The sequence below is a fragment of the Melanerpes formicivorus genome, unplaced genomic scaffold (genome assembly GCF_026170545.1).
Source record: "Melanerpes formicivorus ecotype bairdi unplaced genomic scaffold, bMelFor1.0.p_v2 SCAF_103, whole genome shotgun sequence".
Classification (NCBI taxonomy): domain Eukaryota; kingdom Metazoa; phylum Chordata; class Aves; order Piciformes; family Picidae; genus Melanerpes; species Melanerpes formicivorus.
The window spans coordinates 1584017-1607161 of NW_027142455.1; the positions used below are offsets into that span (position 1 = coordinate 1584017).

General features: G+C 62.3%; 1 protein-coding gene across 2 annotated transcripts in view; it reads left to right on the top strand.

Moving 5' to 3' along the window:
- The window catches only part of RASSF7 (Ras association domain family member 7), a 37859-nt gene extending 23651 nt beyond the window's left edge, over positions 1–14208 (top strand). The window contains exons 2-6 of one of the 2 annotated variants that reach the window (XM_068166631.1): positions 5843–5992; positions 6435–7366; positions 10415–10583; positions 11203–11313; positions 13071–14208. In XM_068166631.1, coding sequence (XP_068022732.1) covers positions 5890–5992; positions 6435–7366; positions 10415–10583; positions 11203–11313; positions 13071–13102 — 1347 coding nt within the window. In that variant the 5' untranslated portion in view covers positions 5843–5889 and the 3' untranslated portion in view covers positions 13103–14208. The remainder of the gene's footprint in view (positions 1–5842; positions 5993–6434; positions 7367–10414; positions 10584–11202; positions 11314–13070) is intronic. The other variant, XM_068166632.1, reaches the window with a different exon arrangement.
- Positions 14209–23145: the final 8937 nt, after the last annotated feature.

The window sequence follows — 23145 nt, forward strand, 5'->3', positions numbered from 1 at the left end:
AGAGCTGAGGGCAGCCAGGCTGGGTTTGGGGGAGCTTGGACCTGACTTGGGAGGGGATAAGGAGGAGCAGGCAGAGCTGAGGGCAGCCAGGCTGGGCTGGGGGAGCTTGAGCCTGACTTGGGAAGGGATAAGGAGGAGCAGGCAGAGCTGGGGGGAGCCAGGATGGTTTTAGGTGGGCTTGGGGGAGCTGAGCCTGTCCTAGGAAGGGACAAGGAGGGCAGGCAGAGATGGGGGCAGCCAGGATGGTTTTAGGTGGGCTTGGGGGAGCTGAGCCTGTCCTGGGAAGGGACAAGGAGAGCAGGGAGAGCTGGGGATCAGCCCCCAGCCCTGTTTACCACCCCAGATAACAGCCCCTACCTGGCGGGGAGCTGGGGAGGGTGACCCCCAAACCCTTAGAGTTCCAGCGAGCAATCGATGAGCAGGGGACCCCCTGTGCTTGCAGGGCTTTGGGGACATAAAACCGCTGGGATTTGGGGCTGCTGGGGGGCGCAGCAGGGAGGGAAGGCACTGAGCAGCTGCTTCGGTGGGGGGGAAGGTTGTCCCCACGCCCGGAGGAAGTTGGCTGCCACCACTCCCAGCCTTTTGGCAGGGCGTGCGGCGCAGGCTGCCGGTAAATGATTGCCAGGGTGGCCAGCCCGGGCGGGGCCGGGGCTCGGGGCCGGGTTGGAACCCGCAGAGGCGCCTGGGGCCGGCGTGCCGGTGCCCACCCAGCAGCCGGCAGCGCTGCCCGCCCGCAGGAGCGCCGGGGCCAGGTGAGGCTGCGCGGCGCAGCTCCGCCCGCTGGGTCACAGCTCCGCCCGCTGGGTCGCCTCTCCTTCCCCATGCCCGAGCTCCAGGCCCTCCCCGCGGGCTCGGGGGAGGGGAGGTGCAGCTCGGAGCCAGCCGCGGCCCCGGCGGGGCTGAGGGTGATGCTCCCCAGGATGCGCTTCCAGCGCCGGGGCGGCACAGCCCGGGGGGGAAGGAGGCTCCGGGGTGAGCCGGGCGGCGCCGCAGCCCTGCCTGGACTTTGCTCCGTGCCGGGGGCCGGTGGCAGCCGTGAGCGCACGGAGCAGGGAGCAGTGCCAGCAGGCAGCTTTGGGAGCCGAGCCCTGCACGTTTGGGTGGCTTTGGGCCCGGGGGGAGGGTGGCTGAGCCCAAGGTGCCCTTCACCCCTAGCCGGTTTCGCCCGGCCGCCCAGCCAAGGCAAACAGGAGCTGGGAGCTGAGTGCTCTCTGCCCACGCTGCTCAGCCACGGCTGGGAGGTGGGCAGAGGGGTGGCACCGGTGAGCCCCAGAGGAAGGGCCTCACCAAGCCCTCTCTTTCCTGGGGTCAGCTCTCTCCCCCCGTGGCTCACAAGCCCTGCTCCCCGGGGGGGCACCCTCGGAGCCCTCCCTTTGATTGCTCAAGCAGACCACGCAAAACCAGCCAGAGAGGAGGTTTCACTTGAGGTCAGCCGGCTGCAAGCTTGGGCCAGCTGGAGCTGAGGGCTGGAGAGGCTGTGACCACTCAGGTTAGGCTGGGGAAAATGGTTTGGGACCCTCTGGATGGTGGCCCTGAAGGTTTCCTGTGTGTGGATGGTGTTTAAGACCTGTTTGACCTCTCGGGCAGCGATGTGGACAGTGGCGTTGAGCACAGGCTGGGCAGGTCTGCTGGTGCCACCAAGCTGTGTGCTGCAGGGCACTCACCTGAGGGCAGGGATGGCATCAGAAGGATCTTGACAGACTGGAGAAGTGGCTCAGTGCCAACTGCATGAGCTTCAGCAAGTCACTGGGTTCAAATCCAGGCTGGGTGCAGAGTGGGCTGGAAGCAGCCCTGAAGGAAAGGCCTTGGGGGTGCTGGGTGCTGAGCAGCTCCCCAGGAGCCAGCAGAGCCTCCTGCAGCCCTCAGGCAGCTGTGTGCTGGGCTGCAGCCAGAGCAGGGTGGGCAGCAGGGCAGCAGAGGGGATTCTGCCCCTGGGCTCTGCTCTGCTCAGACCTCACCTCCAGCCCTGCCTCCAGCTCTGCTGTCCCCAGCAGCAGAAGGACTCAGAGCTGCTGGAGAGAGGCCAGAGGAGGCCACAAAGATGCTGCCAGGGCTGGAGCAGCTCTGCTGGGAGCACAGGCTGAGGGAGCTGGGGCTGTGCAGCCTGCAGAGGAGAAGGCTCCAGGGGCACCTCAGAGCTGCTGCCAGGAGCTGAAGGGATCCTGCAGGAAGGCTGCAGAGAGACTTCTGCTGAGGGGGGCTGGAGGCAGGCCAAGGGGGAATGGTTTGGAGCTGAGGCAGAGCAGGAGTAGAGTGGAGCTGAGGAAGAAGTTCTTCAGAGTGAGGCTGGGGAGACTCTGGCACAGGCTGCCCAGGGAGGCTGTGGCTGCCTCCTGCCTGGAGGTGTTGAAGGCCAGGCTGGATGAGGCCTTGAGCAGCCTGTGCTGGTGGGAGGTGTCCCTGCCCCTGGCAGGGGCTTGGAGCAGATGATCTTCAAGGTCCTTTCCAGCCCAAACCGTTGTATGGTTCCCCCAGCTGGGGCTTTCAGACAAGGCTGATGGTAGAAGCAGGAGGATTCCAGGGGTGGAAAAGCTTCCTCTTGGCCTGCAGGCTGTTTGAGACCCCCAGAAGCTTTGGGTTCTTTATATCCTGTGCTGCCTTGCTCATAATTCTGTATTTTATTTTTAAGACTCTCAGAGTTGCTGAGCTGCTGGCAGAGGCAGGAGCTGCTGTGCCTGAGCTGCTGGCAGAGGCAGGAGCTGCTGTGCCTGAGCTGCTGTGCCTGAGCTGCTGGCAGAGGCAGGAGCTGCTGTGCCTGAGCTGCTGTGCCTGAGCTGCTGGCAGAGGCAGGAGCTGCTGTGCCTGAGCTGCTGTGCCTGAGCTGCTGGCAGAGGCAGGAGCTGCTGTGCCTGAGCTGCTGTGCCTGAGCTGCTGGCAGAGGCAGGAGCTGCTGTGCCTGAGCTGCTGTGCCTGAGCTGCTGGCAGAGGCAGGAGCTGCTGTGCCTGAGCTGCTGTGCCTGAGCTGCTGGCAGAGGCAGGAGCTGCTGTGCCTGAGCTGCTGTGCCTGAGCTGCTGGCAGAGGCAGGAGCTGCTGTGCCTGAGCTGCTGTGCCTGAGCTGTTGGCAGAGGCAGGAGCTGCTGTGCCTGAGCTGCTGGCAGAGGCAGGAGCTGCTGTGCCTGAGCTGCTGGCAGAGGCAGGAGCTGCTGTGCCTGAGCTGCTGTGCCTGAGCTGTTGGCAGAGGCAGGAGCTGCTGTGCCTGAGCTGCTGGCAGAGGCAGGAGCTGCTGTGCCTGAGCTGCTGGCAGAGGCAGGAGCTGCTGTGCCTGAGCTGCTGTGCCTGAGCTGCTGGCAGAGGCAGGAGCTGCTGTGCCTGAGCTGCTGTGCCTGAGCTGCTGGCAGAGGCAGGAGCTGCTGTGCCTGAGCTGCTGGCAGAGGCAGGAGCTGCTGTGCCTGAGCTGCTGTGCCTGAGCTGCTGGCAGAGGCAGGAGCTGCTGTGCCTGAGCTGCTGGCAGAGGCAGGAGCTGCTGTGCCTGAGCTGCTGGCAGAGGCAGGAGCTGCTGTGCCTGAGCTGCTGGCAGAGGCAGGAGCTGCTGTGCCTGAGCTGCTGGCAGAGGCAGGAGCTGCTGTGCCTGAGCTGCTGGCAGAGGCAGGAGCTGCTGTGCCTGAGCTGCTGTGCCTGAGCTGCTGGCAGAGGCAGGAGCTGCTGTGCCTGAGCTGCTGTGCCTGAGCTGCTGTGCCTGAGCTGCTGGCAGAGGCAGGAGCTGCTGTGCCTGAGCTGCTGGCAGAGGCAGGAGCTGCTGTGCCTGAGCTGCTGTGCCTGAGCTGCTGGCAGAGGCAGGAGCTGCTGTGCCTGAGCTGCTGTGCCTGAGCTGCTGTGCCTGAGCTGCTGGCAGAGGCAGGAGCTGCTGTGCCTGAGCTGCTGTGCCTGAGCTGCTGGCAGAGGCAGGAGCTGCTGTGCCTGAGCTGCTGTGCCTGAGCTGCTGTGCCTGAGCTGCTGGCAGAGGCAGGAGCTGCTGTTCCTGGGCCACTGCCTGTGACTTGAAGCAGAAATAACCATGAGTGGGAATCTGGCTGGAGCCCAGCGCTGGGCACAGCCTTCCCCAGGCTTCCCCTTGGGGGTTCCTGCCTCAGCCCCCTCTCAGACCCCACCTTGGGTGACATTGTTGTGCAGATAAAGGCTTCATTGGAGTATCTTCACCCCTCTGTGATAAACTGAGGTGGAGGTCAATAGATTAAAAGGTGCAGTTTCTGCAGCTCCTCCCAACAGCCCTGGGCAAGGGTGGGCAGCTGCTGCTCCCTCCCCACCTCTTCCAATGCTGGTGGGAAAATGCCCTGGTGCCACACTGCCACCTGGTCAGAGAGGGCAGAGAATCACAGCATGGTTGGGCTGGAAGAGAGCTCAAAGCTCAGCCAGCTCCAACCCCCTGCCATGGGCAGGGACACCTCCCACCAGCACAGGCTGCTCAAGGCCTCATCCAGCCTGGTCCTGAACCCCTCCAGGCAGGAGGCAGCCACAGCCTCCCTGGGCAGCCTGTGCCAGAGTCTCCTCAGCCTCACTCTCAACAATTTCTTCCTCCTCTCCACTCTCAGTCTTCTCTCTCCCAGCTCAAAGCCATTGTTCCTCAGCCTGGCACTCCCAGCCCTTGTCCAGAGTCCCTCCCCAGCTCTCCTGGAGCCCTTCAGGCACTGCAAGGCTGCTCTGAGGTCTCCCTGCAGCCTTCTCTTCTCCAGGCTGCACAGCCCCAGCTCTCCCAGCCTGTCCCTGCAGGGGAGGTTCTCCATCCCTCTGAAATTGGGGTGAAAGTCCAGCAGTGATCACAGCAGCAATCACCTGGACATCATCTTCTGGGCATGGTGTGGGCACACAAAGCCCACCAGTTGCCACCAGGGGAACCAAAGAAAAAGAAGTGGTTAGAGGGAGTGGGGTGAGGAGTTTTGTGCAGCTGAAGATCAGAATAGTGTCGACAGAATTGGACAGGGAGAGCTGCAGAGATGGATGGATTGGGTGGATTGGACAGGTGGATTGGGTGGATGGGTAGATTGAATGGATGGATCGGGTGGATGTGTGGATTGGGTGGATGGATTGGATGGAAAGATGGGTGGGTGGATTGGATGGGTGGATGGATGGGTGGATGGATGGATTGGTTGGGTGGATGGATTGGGTGGATGGATGGATTGGTTGGGTGGATGGATTGGGTGGATGGATGGATTGGTTGGGTGGATGGATTGGGTGGATGGATGAGTGGATGGATGGGTGGATTGGGTGGATGGTTGGGTGGATGGATGGATGGGTGGATTGGGTGGATGGATGGATTGGTTGGGTGGATGGATTGGGTGGATGGATGGGTGGATGGGTTGGATGGATGGATTGGATGGGTGGATTGGGTGGATGGGTGGATTGGGTGGATGGATGGGTGGATTGGGTGGTTTGATGGATGGATGGATGGATTGGATGGGTGGGTGGATTGGATGGGTGGGTGGATTGGGTGGTTTAGATGGATGGATGAGTGGATTGGGTGGATGGATGGATTGGATGGATGGGTGGATTGGGTGGTTTGATGGATGGATGGGTGGATTGGGTGGGTGGGTGGATTGATGGATTGGTTGGGTGGAAGGATTGGGTGGGTGGATGGGTGGGATGAATGGATGGATTGGGTGGATAGGCTGATTTGAATGGATGGATCAGATAGGTGGATGGATGTGTGGAGTGGGTGGCTTGGCTGAGTGGATGGATGGATTGGACAGACAGGTGGATGGATGGCACTGCCTGGCCTAGGATGCCCCCATATGGGATGCTGGCATTAAGGAGGATTTAATGACACCGCTCATAGAGTGCCTTATCAGGAGGTCCCTCGTTAGGAGCTGGGGATGCAAAGATGGTTTCCTCTGTGCCCACATGCAGCCCGTCCTGCGATGCCCCAGCGTGCCTGAGGCCCGGAAGACGCAGGGATGGAGCTGAAGGTCTGGGTGGATGGCATCCAGAGGGTCGTCTGCGGCGTCTCGGAGCAAACCACCTGCCAAGAAGTGGTCATCGCCTTGGCGCGCGCCATGGGTGAGCCATCCCCCCTGCCGGGGTCCCTGTGCGGGCACAGGCATCCACATGGCTGTCTGCAGGGCCTTGCTGGGGAGGGAGACCTTGGAAGGGGCTGGCTCCCACTCGGGGCTGAGCATGGCTCCTGCTCTGGGGTGGGTGTGGGTCCTGCTCTGGGCTGGGTGCGGGTCCCGCTCTGGGCTGAGCATGGGTCCCGCTCTGGGCTGGGTGCGGGTCCCGCTCTGGGCTGGGTGTGGGTCCTGCTCTGGGATGGATGTGGGTCCTGCTCTGGGGTGGATGCGGGTCCCGCTCTGGGCTGGGTGTGGGTCCTGCACTGGGCTGGGTGTGGGTCCCGCTCTGGGCTGGGTGGCGATGCCACCAGCCACCAGCCACCAGCAAGGGGGCACACAGCCTCAGTGCCCAGCTGCTGGCCCCAGCTGAGCTCCTCCGCTCCCCCCTGCAGGTCAGACCGGCCGCTACGTGCTGGTGCAGAGGCTGCGGGAGAAGGAGCGGCAGCTGCTGCCCCTGGAGTGCCCCCTGGAGTCGCTGGCCAAGTGTGGGCAGTATGCCAACGACGTGCAGTTCGTCCTGCGGCGCACCGGCCCCAGCGTGGTGGAGAGACCCTCCTCGGAGGGCGCCCCCCAGGCCCCCGAGAGGACGTTCATCCGCGCCAGCCTGCCCATCAAGCCCCGGCTGGCGGGCACGGAGCCGCCCCGCTCCCGGGAGCCCAGGAAATCCATGACCTTCAACTTGGGCCCCACGGGCTCCGCCGACCTGCTGGCCATGACCCGCTGGCGGCACCAAACCCGGGAGGGGCTGGAGCTGGAGGGCGGAGGGGTGGCGCAGCCCTCCAAGGAAGAGCTGTTCCGGAGGGTGCTGCGGCAGCAGGAGCAGCTGCACTCCCTGGAGGCCCAGGGGGACAGCCTGGAGACCGACCTGCGGCTCTGGGAGCGCGAGCGGGCGGGCGGCCAGGGGCCGGAGCAGGAGGAGGAGGAGGAGGTGGAGGAGATCCTCTACCTGGAGCAGCTGGTGCGGAGGAACGAGACGGAGCTGGGCCAGGAGGAGTTCTGGCAGAGCGAGCTGCAGCTGGAGCAGGAGCGCGAGCGAGAGCGGCAGCAGCGCGTCCGCAGCCTGCGGGCCAGCCTGCAGGACTACACCCAGCGCATCGGCCAGCTGGGCGCCCGCACCCAGGCCCTGCAGGAGCAGATCCGCTGGGAAATGGCCGAGAGGGCCAAGAGGGGCAAGGAGCCCCCCGCGCCCGGCCCGGCCGAGCTGGAGGACATGGCTGCCAAGATGAAAAGGGACCTGGAGGCCAAGGTCAAGCAAAGCACCCAGCTGGAGAGCAGCCTGGCCAGCGTGGAGAAGGCCCTGGAGGAAGCCGAGAGGAACCTGCAGGTAGCTAGGGCCAGGCTGAGCAGCCCCCGTGGGGTGGGGTGGGGGCACACTTGGGATGGGATCACAGAATCAGGTTGGATCAGAACCTCAGCGTCACCAAGGCCAACCCAGGACCCTGCTCTGCAAGGCTCAGCCCTAAACCACAGCCCCAAGCACCACAGCCAAACCTCCCTCAAACACCTCCAGGCTTGGGGACTCCACCACCCCCCTGGGCAGCACTTTCCAGTCCCTGACCACTCTTGTGGGGAAAATTTCTTCCTACTCTCCAGCCTGAACCTCCCCAGGGGCAGCTTGAGGCCATTCCCTCTTGTCCTGTCCCTAATGACCTGGGAGGAGAGACCAGCAGCAGCCTCTCCACAGCCTCCTTTCTGTAGACAGCAATGAGGTCTCCCCTCAGCCTCCTCTGGGTTGGGATGGGATGGGGTGGGAGGGGATAGCACCAACTTCCTAGCAGCCTGGAGCTGATGGGTTGGGTGGGGCTGGTTGTGTCCCAGCAGGCCGGTGAGCCTGTGGCAGTGCCTGCTGTTGGGGACACAGCACCTCTGCCCCAGCCAGCACATGGGCACCCCGCAGTGTCCTCCGTGCCAGCTGCAGCTGCAGGTGGAGCTCAGCATCACCCTGCTCCCGTGGGGCTGCAGCAGATCATAGTATCATAGAATCAGTCAGGGTTGGAAGGGAGCACAAGGATCATCCAGTTCCAACCCCCCTGCCATGGGCAGGGACACCCCACACTAGATCAGCCTGGCCACAGCCTCAGCCAGCCTGGCCTTAAACACCTCCAGGGACAGGGCCCCAACCACCTCCCTGCACAACCCATTCCAGGGCTTCACCACTCTCCTGGGGAAGAACTTCCTCCTCCCCTCCAGCCTCAATCTCCCCACCTCCAGCTTCATTCCATTGCCCCTCGTGGGGCTGGTGGTGTTGGCACAGGGATCAATGCCAGCTTGGATCAGGGAGTCGTGGAGGTGGATAGTTCAGGGCCACTCGGTGCCTGTGCACAGATCCTTCTGACCCCACAAGCTGTACTGGGACTTCCATGGAGGGGTCCTGCAGGGTGTGGAGATGGCAGCTGTAAGCCTGAGCCCCTGGCTCACCTGTCCTGGCCTCTCCAGCACGCAGGAGTCCAGTTCGACACCCACCCTCCACCCACCGCGTCCCTGAGGGGGAGACGGAAGGGAGCAGCTCTCGGGCGGGCAGGCTGCGGGAGCTGCCGTGCGCTCAGCTCCTCCCCAGCAGCTCTCGGCCGGGCAGGCTGTGGGAGCTGCCGTGCGCTCAGCTCCTCCCCAGCAGCTCTCGGCCGGGCAGGCTGCGGGAGCTGCCGTGCGCTCAGCTCCTCCCCAGCAGCTCTCGGCCGGGCAGGCTGCGGGAGCTGCCGTGCGCTCAGCTCCTCCCCAGCAGCTCTCGGCCGGGCAGGCTGCGGGAGCTGCCGTGCGCTCAGCTCCTCCCCAGCAGCTCTCGGCCGGCGCCTCCCGCACGGCACAGCCGCAGTCTGCCGGCTGCCGGCACCCTCTGCTGGAGACGGCAGAGCAGGGCTGTGCCCAGCGCCAGCCCTTCCCCGTGCCCAGCACCAGCCCTTCCCCGTACCCAGCTCTTCCCCGTGCCCAGCACCAGCCCTTCCCCGTACCCAGCTCTTCCCCGTGCCCAGCACCAGCTCTTCCCCGTGCCCAGCCCTTCCCCGTGCCCAGCACCAGCCCTTCCCCGTACCCAGCTCTTCCCCGTGCCCAGCACCAGCCCTTCCCCATACCCAGCTCTTCCCTATGCCCAGCGCCAGCCCTTCCCCGTGCCCAGCACCAGCCCTTCCCCGTACCCAGCTCTTCCCCGTGCCCAGCACCAGCCCTTCCCCGTACCCAGCTCTTCCCCGTGCCCAGCACCAGCTCTTCCCCGTGCCCAGCCCTTCCCCGTGCCCAGCACCAGCCCTTCCCCGTACCCAGCTCTTCCCCGTGCCCAGCACCAGCTCTTCCCCGTGCCCAGCCCTTCCCCGTGCCCAGCACCAGCCCTTCCCCATACCCAGCTCTTCCCTGTGCCCAGCACCAGCCCTTCCCTGTACCCAGCTCTTCCCCGTGCCCAGCACCAGCCCTTCCCTGTACCCAGCTCTTCCCTGTGCCCAGCACCAGCCCTTCCCCATACCCAGCTCTTCCCTGTGCCCAGCACCAGCCCTTCCCTGTACCCAGCTCTTCCCCGTGCCCAGCACCAGCCCTTCCCTGTACCCAGCTCTTCCCTGTGCCCAGCACCAGCCCTTCCCCATACCCAGCTCTTCCCTGTGCCCAGCACCAGCCCTTCCCTGTACCCAGCTCTTCCCCGTGCCCAGCGCCAGCTCTTCCCTATGCCCAGCGCCAGCCCTTCCCCGTGCCCAGCACCAGCCCTTCCCCGTACCCAGCTCTTCCCCGTGCCCAGCACCAGCCCTTCCCCGTACCCAGCTCTTCCCCGTGCCCAGCACCAGCCCTTCCCTGTACCCAGCTCTTCCCCCTGCCCAGCACCAGCCCTTCCCCATACCCAGCTCTTCCCTATGCCCAGTGCCAGCCCTTCCCCGTACCCAGCTCTTCCCCGTACCCAGCTCTTCCCCGTGCCCAGCGCCAGCTCTTCCCTGTGCCCAGCACCAGCCCTTCCCCGTACCCAGCTCTTCCCCGTGCCCAGCACCAGCTCTTCCCTGTGCCCAGCCCCAGCCCTTCCCCGTGCCCAGCCCTTCCCTGTGCCCAGTGCCAGCTCTTCCCCGTGCCCAGCCCTTCCCTGTGCCCAGTGCCAGCTCTTCCCCGTGCCCAGCCCTTCCCTGTGCCCAGTGCCAGCTCTTTCCCGTGCCCAGCCCTTCCCTGTGACCAGTGCCAGCTCTTCCCCGTGCCCAGCGCCAGCTCTTTCCCATGCCCAGCCCCAGCCCTTCCCTGTCCCCACGGCAGGCCCTCGGAGGCGGGTGGCTGTACCGCGGCACACCCTGAGGTCTCCTCCACCAGCTCTGGCAGGGCAAACCCAGGCTGGGGCAGCAGCCCTAGGGGCGGGTGCCAGCTGGCTGTTGGGGCACAGCAGGAGGCTCACCCCGTGGTGTGTGTTTTGCAGGCCCAGACCCAGGAGCTGGAGGAGCTAAACAAGGAGCTGAGGCAGTGCAACCTGCAGCAGTTCATCCAGCAGACAGGGGCCACGGTCACCGTCCTGCAGGCCAGGCCCGACCAGGATGCCCAGCCGGAGCCTGGCCCGCGCCAGCTGCCAGCCTGCTGGAGAAACGGAGGTCAGCAGGCTCTGCGGGACCCCTGCCCGCTCCCTGCCTCCCCTCCGCGGGGCACAGCGCCCCCTCTGTGGGTGTCCCCCCCCCAAACCAGCCCCGGGGGCTGAGGGTAGGCAGCAGCGATGGGCTTTGGGTGCTGCCACCCGGTCTCTCACCACCCCGGGGTGGTCTCTGGGGTGTGCCAGCCCCCAGGCTGCTGCCTCTTCCTCCTCCCCAGGGAAGCCTGGGGGCTGCTCATAGCTGGGGTCAGAGGCTGCCTTGCTGCTTCGGGGGCCAGGGGCGCTGCAGGCAGCTTCCCTCCACAGCACAGCTGAGGGCCACCAAAAACCAGGTGGCCAATGACCAGCACCAGCCCCCAGGGGCTGAAGGCTGGTGGGGACCGGCTCTGGGTACCCACAACCTCTGTGCTTGGCAAAGGAAGGGCAGGCATGGTGCCATCCACCTCCTCACGTGGTGCCATCCACCTCCACATGGTGTCATCCACCTCCTCAAAGGGATGAGAGGCGGTGGGGCAGGGGCTGTGCTGAAGGGCACAGGGGATGCCAGGGAGCCATTTCCCTCCAGAGCAGCTGGAGAGGTCTCTGAGGCCAGCCTGAGCCAGGCCTTTTGCCCTGTTCCGCAGGTTTCCCTCCCAGCCCGGGCACCGACTCGCCGCCCCGGGCCGGTGCCAAGCAGCTCCTCAGCCATCCCCGGACCCTGCCGGAGCCCCTGGTGCCCAGCCTCAACCCCGAGGGTGCGTACAGCCGGGGGGCTCTGGCACGGGAAGCAGGGAGAGGCTTCTGCTGCCTGCGGGGAGCAGGGAGCAGGCAGGCAGGGAGCAGGCAGGCAGAGGGAGCAGGTGGGCAGGGGGAGCAGGCGGGCAGGGGGAGCAGGTGGGCAGGGGGAGCAGGTAGGCAGGGGGAGCAGGTAGGCAGGGAGTGGGCGGGCAGGGGGAGCTGGCAGGGGGAGCAGGCAAGAGGAGCAGGCAGGCAGGGAGTGGGTGTACAGGGGGAGCAGAGCCGGCACCATGGCAGCCCCCACGCCGCTGCCAGTGCCTTGCCGCTGCCAGTCAGGCTCTGCCCAGCTAGGAGCTGTGGAGGATGTTCCTCAGCCCTGCCCCTGCTGCTTGTGTCCCCCAGGGCTGGCTCAGACTTCGCTGGGGTTGAGGTGGCAGAGATTTAATAGAACCCCAGACTGGGTTGGGCAGGAAGGGACCTCTAAAGGTCATCTGGCCCAGCCCCCTGCAGCCCCCAGGGACAGCCCCAGGCAGAGCAGGCTGCTCCCAGCCCCACACAACCTGCCCTGCACTGCTGCCAGCCATGGGGCAGCTCCACCTCTCTGGGCAGCCTGGGCCAGGCTCTCCCCACCCTCAGCACCAAACATTTCTCCTTCTCCCCACTCTCAATCTCCCTCTTGCAGTTCCAACCATCCCCCCTTGGCCTGGCCCAACAGGCCCTGCCCCAACCTCTGTCCCCAGCTCTCTGCTCAGCCCTTGGAGCACTGCAAGGCCACCAGAAGGTCTCCTGCAGCTTTCTCCTCTGCAGGCTGCCCAAGGCCAACTCTCTCAGCCTGGCCTCCCAGCAGAGGGCTTCCAGCCCTGCCAGCACTGCTGTGGCCTCCTCTGGCCCTGCTCCCCCAGGTCCCTGTCTTTCTTAGGCTGAGAGCCCTGCTTGGCCCCCATCCTTTACAGGAGTCACATTGCTCCAGCTTTGGGGCCACATCACCCCAAAACCTCTTCCATGACTCCTTTTTCCACCACATTTTTGTGTGCATCTAAAGCAAACTCTGCTACCCCTGCCTGCCATGGTGATGCCACCTGCATCCCACCCACACCACCATCCCCTCAGCAAAGCACCACTTGTCACCACCCCAGGACCCCAGAGCTCCATCCCCATCTCACCACCTCCCTCACCATCTGCATGTCCATCTCCCAGCCCAGGCTTTGTGCTTGCTTGTGTCCAGTTTCCCATTCCCCTTTGTCTCCTCACAATCTTCACAATCAAACTGCTGGAGCAGGTCCAGAGGAGGCCATGAAGATGATGAGAGGCTGCAGAAGCTCTCCTGTGGGCACAGGCTGGGAGAGTTGGGGCTGTGCAGCCTGGAGGAGAGAAGGCTGCAGGGAGACCTCAGAGCTGCACTTCAATATCTGCAGGGGAGCTGCAGGCAGGCTGGGGAGGGACTTTTGGCAAGAGCTGGGAGTGCCAGGCTGAGGGACAATGGCTTTGGGCTGGGAGAGAGGAGACTGAGAGTGGAGAGGAGGAAGAAATTGTTGAGAGTGAGGCTGGGGAGACTCTGGCACAGGCTGCCCAGGGAGGCTGTGGCTGCCTCCTGCCTGGAGGGGTTCAGGACCAGGCTGGATGAGGCCTTGAGCAGCCTGTGCTGGTGGGAGGTGTCCCTGCCCATGGCAGGGGGCTGGAGCTGGCTGAGCTTCGAGCTCCCTTCCAACCCAACCCCTATTGTGAGCCTGTGCATCTCTGGACCTCACTGAGGTTGTTTTGTCTTCTCTTGCAGTTGTATCGACCCGGCAGAGCATCTGGAGGTAGAAGGGCAGGGCCCAGCCAGCAGAGGAGCCTTGCAAGTGTGAATGTACAAACAAACCACATGAGATATAGAGATATATAGAGATATAGAGAGAGAATATATATATATAACTATTTTTTACTGCTTTCTGTCCTGGATGGATGTGGACAGAGTATTTTTTACTGACTGTGAGCTCAGACCAGCAACCAATGACACAGAGCAGCCCTCGGCCCCCGCCCACGGACGCCCACCACCACCACCACCACCTATTTTCCTAAGTGCTTTGGATACTCAGCAGCTCTTTGGTGCTCTCACCCCCCACTCCGTGGAACCTCCTCAGAAGACCCCATCTGAAGATGCCCTTGCTCTGGAGCAGAGCCTGCCCTGGCTGGAGCCAGCTCTTACAGCCCCTGGCCGCAGGGTGCGGGAGCCTCACCAAGACCTCCGTCGCCACCCGCGCCCCAGGTGCAAGCGCGGCTTCAGGACGGCTTTCTGCCCCCCTTCTTCTTTGATCACCACTCTTGAGAACCCTGTAGTAGGACCTCCTCTTCTCCACTGTGCTGTGGACCAGGCTTCGAGGCAGCAGGGGGCTTGGTTTTTATCTTCAACCCACTTCACTTTTCGCCTCGTTTCTGAGAGGAGCTCGCAGCAGGAGCAGCCCTCGCCCGCTGCGGAGGGAGCGGGACCCGGGCGGTGACACCTCACTGCTGCTGCTGCACTCCGTGGCCAGTAGCTGCTCTTGGCTGTTCTTCATCAGTCCTAGTGGGCTGCCCCGGGTTGGGAACTGCAACAGCAGAGAGGTCTGGGGAGGGGCTGGCTTTCCCCAGGAGGTGCCCGAGCGCAGAGCGTGGCCCTGGCGCCGTGCCCGCCGCGGAGCCCTCTGCGCTGCGCCCCCGACCCAATAAATCCTTGGGAAAGGCTTTGAGCCAAGCGAGTCTGAGCCTGCTGCTGTGGCCCTGGGAGAGCTGGCCCCACCTGCTGCTGGGGGTCAGTGTTCAAGGGGCAGGTCCCAGGTGTTTGCCCACCCACAGCCCCCCTTCCCCCCTGCGTTTCTCCCAGCCCCCTCTTCTCCTTCACCGAATGAAAGCTGGAAGTACTTAATGCCCACGGGCAGCTTCCCCCCACACTGCTCTGCTGCTGGATGGGGTTTTTTCCCCTCCTTCTCAACTCACAAAGTGCTTTCCCTCCAGTGAGCATCTCCAGTGAGAGGCTGGCCATCTCCTGGATGAAACATGGCAGCACTTTAATAATGCACAGCAGCAGCAGCAGCACAGAGCATTCTAGGCCAGGAGGCGAGCAGCAGGGATGGTGCTGGCTGCAGAGCAGAGCAGAGCAGGTAGGAGAGCTGAGGAGCAGAACCTTCTGGAGTTCAGCCAGGCCAAGTGTAAGCTCCTGCACCAGTACAGGTGAGGGGGGACCTGCTGGAAAGCAGCTCTGTGGAGAAACACCTGGGAGTGCTGGTGGACAGAAAGCTCCCCCATGAGCCAGCAGTGTGTCCTCATGGCCAAGAAGGCCAAGGGGGTCCTGGGGTGCATGAGGAAGGCTGTGGCCAGCAGGGCAAGGGAGGTTCTCCTGCCCCTCTGCTCTGCCCTAGGTTCCAGGTCTGGGCTCCCCAGTCCCAGAGGGACAGGGAACTGCTGGAGAGAGCCCAGGGGAGGCTGCAGAGCTGCTGAGGGGCCTGGAGCAGCTCTGGGAGCAGCAAAAGCTGAGAGCCCTGGGGCTGAGAGCCTGCAGCAGAGCAGCCCCAGAGGGCAGCTGAGCAATGCTCAGCAAGAGCTAAAGGAGCTGTGGGGGGCAAGAGGCTGGGGCCAGGCTCTGCTGAGTGGTGCCCAGGGACAGCACAAGGGACAGCAAGGGGCACAGAGTGGCAGCCAGGAAGTTGGAGCTGAGCAGGAGGAGAAAGTTGTTTGGTGTGAGGCTGCTGGAGGCCTGGAGCAGGCTGCCCAGAGAGGTTGTGGAGTCTCCTGGTGTGGAGAGCTTCCAACCCCCCCTGGGCATTGTGCTGCTGGGCAAGCTGCTGGGGGTGCCCTGCTTTGGCATGAGGGTTGGACTGGATGATCTCCAGAGGTTCCCTCCAACTCCACCATGCTGGGGCTCTGTGTAGTTAGAAAGTTCCCATCCACCTCCAAGCCTCTCCAGCTGCACCTGGCAAACCACAAGCAAGAACATCAGCTCTTGCTCTCTATCAGCATCTCCCCTGGGGCTCTGCTGGGCTCCAGTCCCTGGGGCAATGCCCCTTGCACAGCTGCTTTTTCTGGTGCCACCTCAACCCAGCAGGTTGGTCAAGTGTCATGGAAGGATTAAAGCCTGCTTGGCTGGCTGGTGTGCCTCTGGTTGTGACTGCAGAGTGGCTGCAGCAGAGGTGACATTGCAGAGGTGTCTTCTTTGGAGTCAGAATGGGGAGAGGTGTCCCAGGGTCCTGCCCCTGGGCTGGAACAATCCTCACTGGCAGTACAGGCTGGGGGAGGAGGTGACAGAAAGCAGCCCTGAGGAAGGCCTTGGGGGTGCTGGGGGGGGAGAAGCTGGCCAGGAGCAGGCAGTGAGAGACTGCAGCACAGAAGGCCAAGGGCAGCCTGGGCTGCAGCCAAAGCAGTGTGGCCAGAGCTGGAGAGAGGATCCTGCCCCTCTGCCCTGCTCTGGGGAGACCTCACCTGCAGGGCTGGGGCCAGGTCTGGAGCCCTCAGCACAGGAAGGACCTGGAGCTGATGGAGAGGCTCCAGAGGAGGCCATGAGAATGCTCAGGGGGTTGGAGCAGCTCTGCTCTGGGGCCAGGCTGAGGGAGCTGGGGCTGTGCAGCCTGGAGAGGAGAAGGCTGCAGGCAGACCTCAGAGCAGCCTGCCAGGACCTGGAGGGGCTACAAGAAGGCTGCAGAGAGACTGTGCCCAAAGGCCTGCAGGGACAGGCCCAGGGGCAATGGCTTCAAAGGAGAGCAGAGCAGATGGAGATTGGATGTGAGGAACAAGTTGTGCCCCAGGAGGCTGCTGGAACACTGCAGCAGGCTGCCCAGGGAGGTGGCTGAGGCTCCATCCCTGGAGCTGTTCCAGGGGAGGCTGCAGAGGGCTCTGGGCAGCCTGCCCCAGGGGAGGATGTCCCAGCTGGGTGCAGGGCTTGGATTGGAGGAGCTCTGGAGCTCCCTCTCCCTCTGCTCAATGTTTGGGCTTGCACTCAGTAGGTTTTTTTTCCCTTGTTGCTTTAAATGAGTCTCCACCTGGCTGAGGGCTTGCAAAGAACATTTCAGTGCTGATTGGGAGGGAAAAAAACCCAAAACTATCTTCCATGGATTTGGACAGAGCTTGGGATAACCTCTGGGGGGAAACAAAATGACCTCCCCAGGTTAAAGAGAGGTCTCCATTTACAGATTCACCTCCAGGGATCAGTTCTGGACCAATCTTGTTTAACATCTTTGTTGGTGCCATGGACAGAGGCACTGAGGCTCCCTCAGCACCGAGCTGTGTGGTGCTGCTGACAGCTGGAGGGAAGGATCCATCCAGAGGGACCTGGGCAGGCTGCAGAGCTGGGCCCAGGACAACCCCAGGAGGTTCAGCAAGACCAAGGGCAAGGTCCTGCAGCTGGGACAGGGCAATCCCCATCACCAATACAGGCTGGGCAGGAACTGGCTTGAGAGCAGCTCTGAAAGAAAGGCCATGGGGGTGCTGGGGGAGGAGAAGCTCAGCAGGAGCCAGCAGGGAGCACCTGCAGCCCAGAGAGCCAAGCAGAGCCTGGGCTGCAGCAGCAGAAGTGTGGCCAGCAGGGCCAGGGAGGGGATTCTGCCCCTCTGCTCCACTCTGCTGAGACCACAGCTGCAGCTCTGGGGCCAGGTCTGGAGCCTCTGTGCCAGGAAGGCTCTGGAGGGGCTGGAAGGTGTCCAGAGCAGGGCCAGGAGGAGGAGCAGAGGGCTGGAGCTGCTCTGCTCTGCAGACAGCCTGAGAGAGTTGGGGTTGTGCAGGCTGGAGAGGAGAAGGCTCCCAGGAGACCTTCTGGTGGCCTTCCAGGAGCTGCAGGGGGCTGCAAGCAAGCTGGGGAGGGACTTTGGAGGCTGTCAGGGAGGACTGGGGGGGATGGAACAGCACTAGAAGTGGGGAGATTGAGATTGGCTGTGAGGAAGAAGTTGTTGCCCATGAGGGTGGTGAGAGCCTGGCCCAGGCTGCCCAGGGAGGTGGTGGAAGCCTCCTGCCTGGAGGTGTTTGCAGCCAGGCTGGAGGTGGCTGTGAGCAACCTGCTGTGGTGTGAGGTGTCCCTGCCCATGGCAGGGGCTTGGAGCTGGCTGAGCCTTGGGGTCCCTCCCAGCCCTGCCAGCTCTGTGGTTCTCCAGCCAGGAAGCAGACAGAACAGTGCTTGGAAGCTGATTGGTTTTTCCTGTGCCTTTGCCTCCTTCTGTCTCTCTCTGTGGGCTGTTGTCCATTCACCAGCTCCCAGCACCAACTTTATATGGTGGGATGAAAAACCCCAAACCAACAACACAACAACGACCCCCAACACCCCCCCCTGGCTAACAATGAAGCCACTGAACACTACCCTGAGCAGTTAGCTTTGGTTCATTGGTGACAGGCAGCAGGGGGTTAGCTGCTGAGGCTGTGTGGGATGGAGCTGGAGGGGGGGCAGCAGCACTCAGCATCCAGCACGGCCTGGGGGGAGAGGCTGATGCCTTGAGGGCTACCTTTGGGTCCTCAGCTGGATGGGGATTTCCTCTTTGGCTTTTGGGGGGGTGGAGGGAGGTCCTCTAAAGCAGCAAGAGGGGTTGGGAAGGTAACAAATGAGTTTAATTAACTCCTCTCTCCCCACAGCCGTGGCGGGGGGGGGGGGAGAGGAGTTAATTAAACTCATTTATTACCTTAGGACCCCCACCCCCCACCCCCCTGCTTGACCTACATTCCTCCCAGCACATTATTTAAGTGAGGCTCAATACCTGCCCTGCTTTTATCTTCTCTAAAGGCTGTGTCAATAATACATTTCTGCCATTGAATATTTTATTGATGGGGTTTTGCCTTCCCCCCCCCCCCCCCCCCCCCCCCTTCTTCCCATTTCAGGAGCCTGCCTGATTGTTCCTAATTAAAATTTGATGCCCTGGGAGAAGGCTTTTTTTTTGTGCTGGGGCAGGGAGGGGGTTGGGGGGGGGGGGAGGGAGGGAGGGGGGGGAGGCTGATGCTGCCCTTTTCTAGGCTGCTCCTGCTTTGTTTGCAGCTCATTGTTGGGGTTTTGCCCTCGGGGAGGAAAAAAAAACACCATAGAGATATCTCCTGGGGAGGGCAGAGGCTTGGGGGAGAAGCAGGGATCCATACATGGTGGCTGAGCAGGGAATTGTGCCCCCACAGGCCCTGCCAGGCAGCTCCTCCCTTCCCTCCAGCATCTGGGAATGGGCTGCAGGGCTGCTGCCTCCTCCCCACCGGCTTCAGTGCCACTGAAACAAGTCCCAAAGCAGAGGTTGGAGCTGATTTCCTTTCCTTTCCTTTCCTTTCCCTTCCCTTCCCTTCCCTTCCCTTCCCTTCCCTTCCCTTCCCTTCCCTTCCCTTCCCTTCCCTTCCCTTCCCTTCCCTTCCCTTCCCTTCCCTTCCCTTCCCTTCCCTTCCCTTCCCTTCCCTTCCCTTCCCTTCCCTTCCCTTCCCTTCCCCTCCCCTCCCCTCCCCTCCCTCCCCCAGCTGGTGAACACAGGCAGCAGCCTTTAAATAAGCTAAACCTGCAGGCTCTGCCAGCACAAAGCATCGCTCAGGAGAGTCCCTTGGTCACCTCCAGCCTCCCTGGAGGCTCTTCCTCCCCTCTGTCCTCCCCAGTTGCTTCATCCTGTTTGAACAGTGCCCAGGCACAATGGCTCCCAGCTCCTCACCCACCCGCTCCAGCTTAGGTTGGACATGAGGAATAATGTCTGCCTTGAGAGGGTCACCAGGCCCTGGAACAGGCTGCCCAGGGCAGCGGTGCCACCGTCCCTGGGAAGGTTTGAAAGCTGTGGTGCTGTGGAACGTGGTTTAAGAGTGGACATGGCAGAGGCAGAGGTAGGGAAGGATTGGACTTGATGATTTTAAATGGCTTGGCCATGATTCTGTGCTTCTGTGACGTGGGTTGGAGGTGACCTGGGAGTGCTGGGTTAATGGTTGGGCTCACTGAGCACACAATCACAGAATGCTCTGGGCTGGAAGGGACCTCAAAGCTCATCCAATCCAACCCCCTGCACTCAGCAGGGACATCCCCCCCTGGATCAGGCTGCCCAGAGCCCTGTCCAGCCTCACCTGGAACAGCTCCAGGGATGGAGCCTCAACCATGTGGAAGGGAGCTCAAAGCTCAGCCAGCTCCAACCCCCTGCCATGGGCAGGGACACCTCCCACCAGCCCAGGCTGCTCCAGGCCTCATCCAGCCTGGCCTTCAACACCTCCAGGGACACAGCAAGATCTTAAAGGTCTTTTCCAACCCAAATGATTCTATGATTCAACGATCAGCCTTGGTGTCTTCTGCAGCCAGGGGCCCAGCTCTGCCTCAGGCCAGCCCCATTTCACAGGCAGGGAGCAGCTGCAGACACCTGAACCCCCCCAGCTCCCAGCTGGGAAGCTGTGCAAGTTCCTCAAGGCTTTGGGAGTTGTTTTCCCCCCCACCCCTCTCTGAACTTCCTCCTGAGTGCCAGGAGGGTTTGTGCTGCCTCCCAGCCCCAGGCCTTGGCCAGCAGATCTCCCAGCAGAGGCTGCAGCAGCAGTTACATAAGGGAAGGTGTGAAGGGCTTGGAGGAGCTCTGCTGCCCATGCCACCACTGATGCTCTGCTGCCTGCTCCTGGGTCCTCTGAGGGTTAGGCACTGCAGATGAGGCAGAGACACAGCAAAGCAGCTCAGGTGGCCACGCAGGGAGCCTGGTCTGCTGTCCCTTGCTGTGGCTCAGGGTGAAGGCTGAGCAGAACTCTGCCTTGCCCTGGAAAAGAGGGGGAAAACAGTAAATACAAGAGTATATAAATCCCAGAATGGTGAAGCAGCAGAGGAGCCTGGGAAATTCCCTTGTTTATGGATGAGCAACTTTCTCTCCCCACAGAACCTCCTGCCAGCAGAAATCTCTCTCTCCATTTTCTGCTTTTGCTTTTTTAGGAGCTATTATATAAGTCCCTGCTCACATTCAGCTAACTGACTTCCTCTTAAACAATTTATGGCCCCCTGCTCCCCAGGGGCCAGCTTGCTCCTCCAGCCAGGCTCACCCTGCAGGAGCTACCCCCAGCACACCTCGCCCAGGAGCTGCGCCAGACCCTTCCCCACGCTCTGCAGGAGCCTTGGGGCTGCTCCCTGCCCTCTGCCAACAGCTGGAACGACAGAACAGAGTCCCTGGCAGAGCAGCAGGCCTGCTCCTCCTCTGAGGGACACCCCAAAACCCTGCAGCACAGAAGGCAAAGGGCTGCAGCCAAAGCAGCGTGGCCAGAGATGGAGAGAAGGGATCCTGCCCCTCTGCTCTGCTCTGGGGAGACCTCACCTGCAGGGCTGGGGCCAGGTCTGGAGGCCTCAGCACAGAAGGACCTGGCCCTGCCAGAGCAGGTCCAGAGGAGGCCACCAAAATGCTCAGGGGGTTGAAGCAGCTCTGCTCTGGAGACAGGCTGAGGGAGCTGGGGGTGTTCAGCCTGGAGGAGGCTCCAGGGAGACCTCATAGCAGCCTGCCAGTACCAGGAAGGATGAAGGGAGATGCAGTGGCAGGACAAGGGGCAATGGCTTCAAACCAGAGGAGATTTAAACTGGATGTTGGGAACAAGTTCTTTATCATTCTATGAACACCAGCTCTGAGCAAGAGCCTTTAGCACCCCTGTCCCCAGGCTCAGCATCACCCTCTGAAGCTCTTTATTAGCTACTGGAACACTCACGCTGAGGGGACACCTGAGCTCTGCTGAAATGCATCAATTCATAGAATGGGTTGGGCTGGAAGGGTCCTTAAAGTTCCAACCCCCTGCCCTGGGCAGGGACACCTCCCACCAGCACAGCTTGCTCAAGGCCTCATCCAGCCTGGCCTAAACACCTCCAGGCAGGAGGTATCCACAGCCTCCCTGGGCAAACTGTGCCAGAGTCTCCCCTTCCAGTCTCTAGTGGGTCTTGGGCAGGGGTAAAGCCACCAGCACGCCCTGGGGTTTCTGCTGGAGGCTCAACCAGGTTACTCCCTGCCCCTCTCTTTTGTGAGCCCCCCCTCACTGGCCACAGAGGCAAGCCAAGGGCTGGGAGGCGCAGGGCACGCAGCACAGGATGAGCTGTGCCAGCAGGAAGGCAGAGCCTGCCCCTCCAGCCCTGGATGATGGGAAGAAGCACCCAAACACCGGTTTTGCACTATTTATTGAAGGCTTCAGGTGACAGCACAGCAGGTTAGGTTTGAATCACACCACAGGAATGTTAAAAACAGGAATTGAGCTGGATGCCCCCTCCCTGCTCACTGGAGACGGACACAGACCAAGCAAACACAAACAAACTTCACCCCAGCCCTTGCCTTGCCTTAGTGGAGCTGAGCAGGATGGGTCTGGAGGCAGCTGGAAGCATCAAGCATCCATACCTAGGGCACTGCTGGTGGGAACTGGGACAAGGCTTGCCAGGCAACCTGCAGAGCTGCTTCTGCCAGCAGCAGCTCCAGGGGATGGCCACCCAGCAGCACAGGCCCCGAGCACAGGGCTGCTGCTTCCAGGAGCAACAGAGCAGTTCCCTGGCAGACACAGGCAGTCACGTTAGAGCAGGCTGGGTTAAACCAGGACACAGGTTTGCCACCTGTGAAGGAGAGGGGGGACACAGGGTGGGGCTTCAGGTCCAGCCCCCTGAGACACTCACACACACGAGTGGATTTGGCACCAGCTTCCCCCCCACTCCCTGCTCTCCACGTGGCTGCACCCTGCCCAGGACCAGCAGTGGGAAGATGATGGAGGTGCAGGAAGGGAGGAGAGAAACTTTCTAGGGCTCAGAAAGCTCCAAACTTGTGCCCTCCCAGGCACCAAAAAGGGCTCACTTGGTTTCTGAGCAGGCAAGGAAGCAGCTCTGGTAAAGGTCCTCCTCTCTTTCCAGCACGTCTGAGCACCCTGGGCTCGCTCAGCCTGTGCAGGGCACCAAGGCAGCTGAGTTTTCCTGTGGAAGAGCAGATGCTCCTCTGGGACCAGAGGGAGAAACCAGAATGGAGCTCAAGCAGGGGAGATAGGGACAGGCAAAACTGCTCCAGGACAGACTTTAGACTGCTCTGCCTTCTGGGCACTTAACTGCTTACTGACCACAGAACTGCCACTTCCTTCAGGTCAAGCCCTTGCAGGGGTCCAGGGATACTCATGAAGCAAGAGGAAGGATGACCTGAGCCCTTTTGGGGGATCTCAGCAGGCTGCAGTGACTTCTACCTGGTTATTATGAGGTTAAGCTGCTGCTGAACCTCCACTGTGCCTCCAAACAAGACACTTCAACTACTCAAGTTTTTTTTCACTGGCCCAAAAATTGCCTGGGAGAACTGTGGAGGAGAAGCAGCCTGCTTTGTCACTTCCTCTGCCTCCAGTGACAGCCACCCCGGGCGGCTGGAGGAGTCCCTGCCCAGCTGCTTCCCTGCCCCGCGGGGCCATGAAGTCAGAGTGCCCAGCGTGACATCACGGCACGATGCCAGTGCCCAGCCAGGCCTGGGGGACTGATGGAGCCCTGGCAGAAGGAGCAGAAAGCAGCAAGCAAAGTTTGGGGGGTGGGAGGAGAAGCAGAACAGGAAGGAGAAAGGAAAGTGAAGCTCGTTTCTACGTCTCACTGAACAGACCAGAGGTGACTCATCCCGGGCAACACCGGGCACCGGCTCTGTTAGCACACCCTTGGCAATAGCAGCTCAGTTAGTCACTGACTGGGTAGCAAGACGTCACCGGCTGGGACGAAGCTTCTCCTCAACTCGGTACAGAATCCGCAAGAGCTCAGTGACTTTGGAGATGAGCAGGGAGGAGAGAGGCCCCCACACCATCCCTCCTGGGTGGCTCCGATCCCCTCGCCGCCGTGCCCACTGGATGTACCCAGCCCCGCTGCCAGGACCGGGACCTCCCGCTCTGGGTGACCGCGGGATGCTGCCGGCCGCACGTCGCGGGATCACCGGGCCGCGGAGGCAGAACAGCAGTGCTGGACGAGG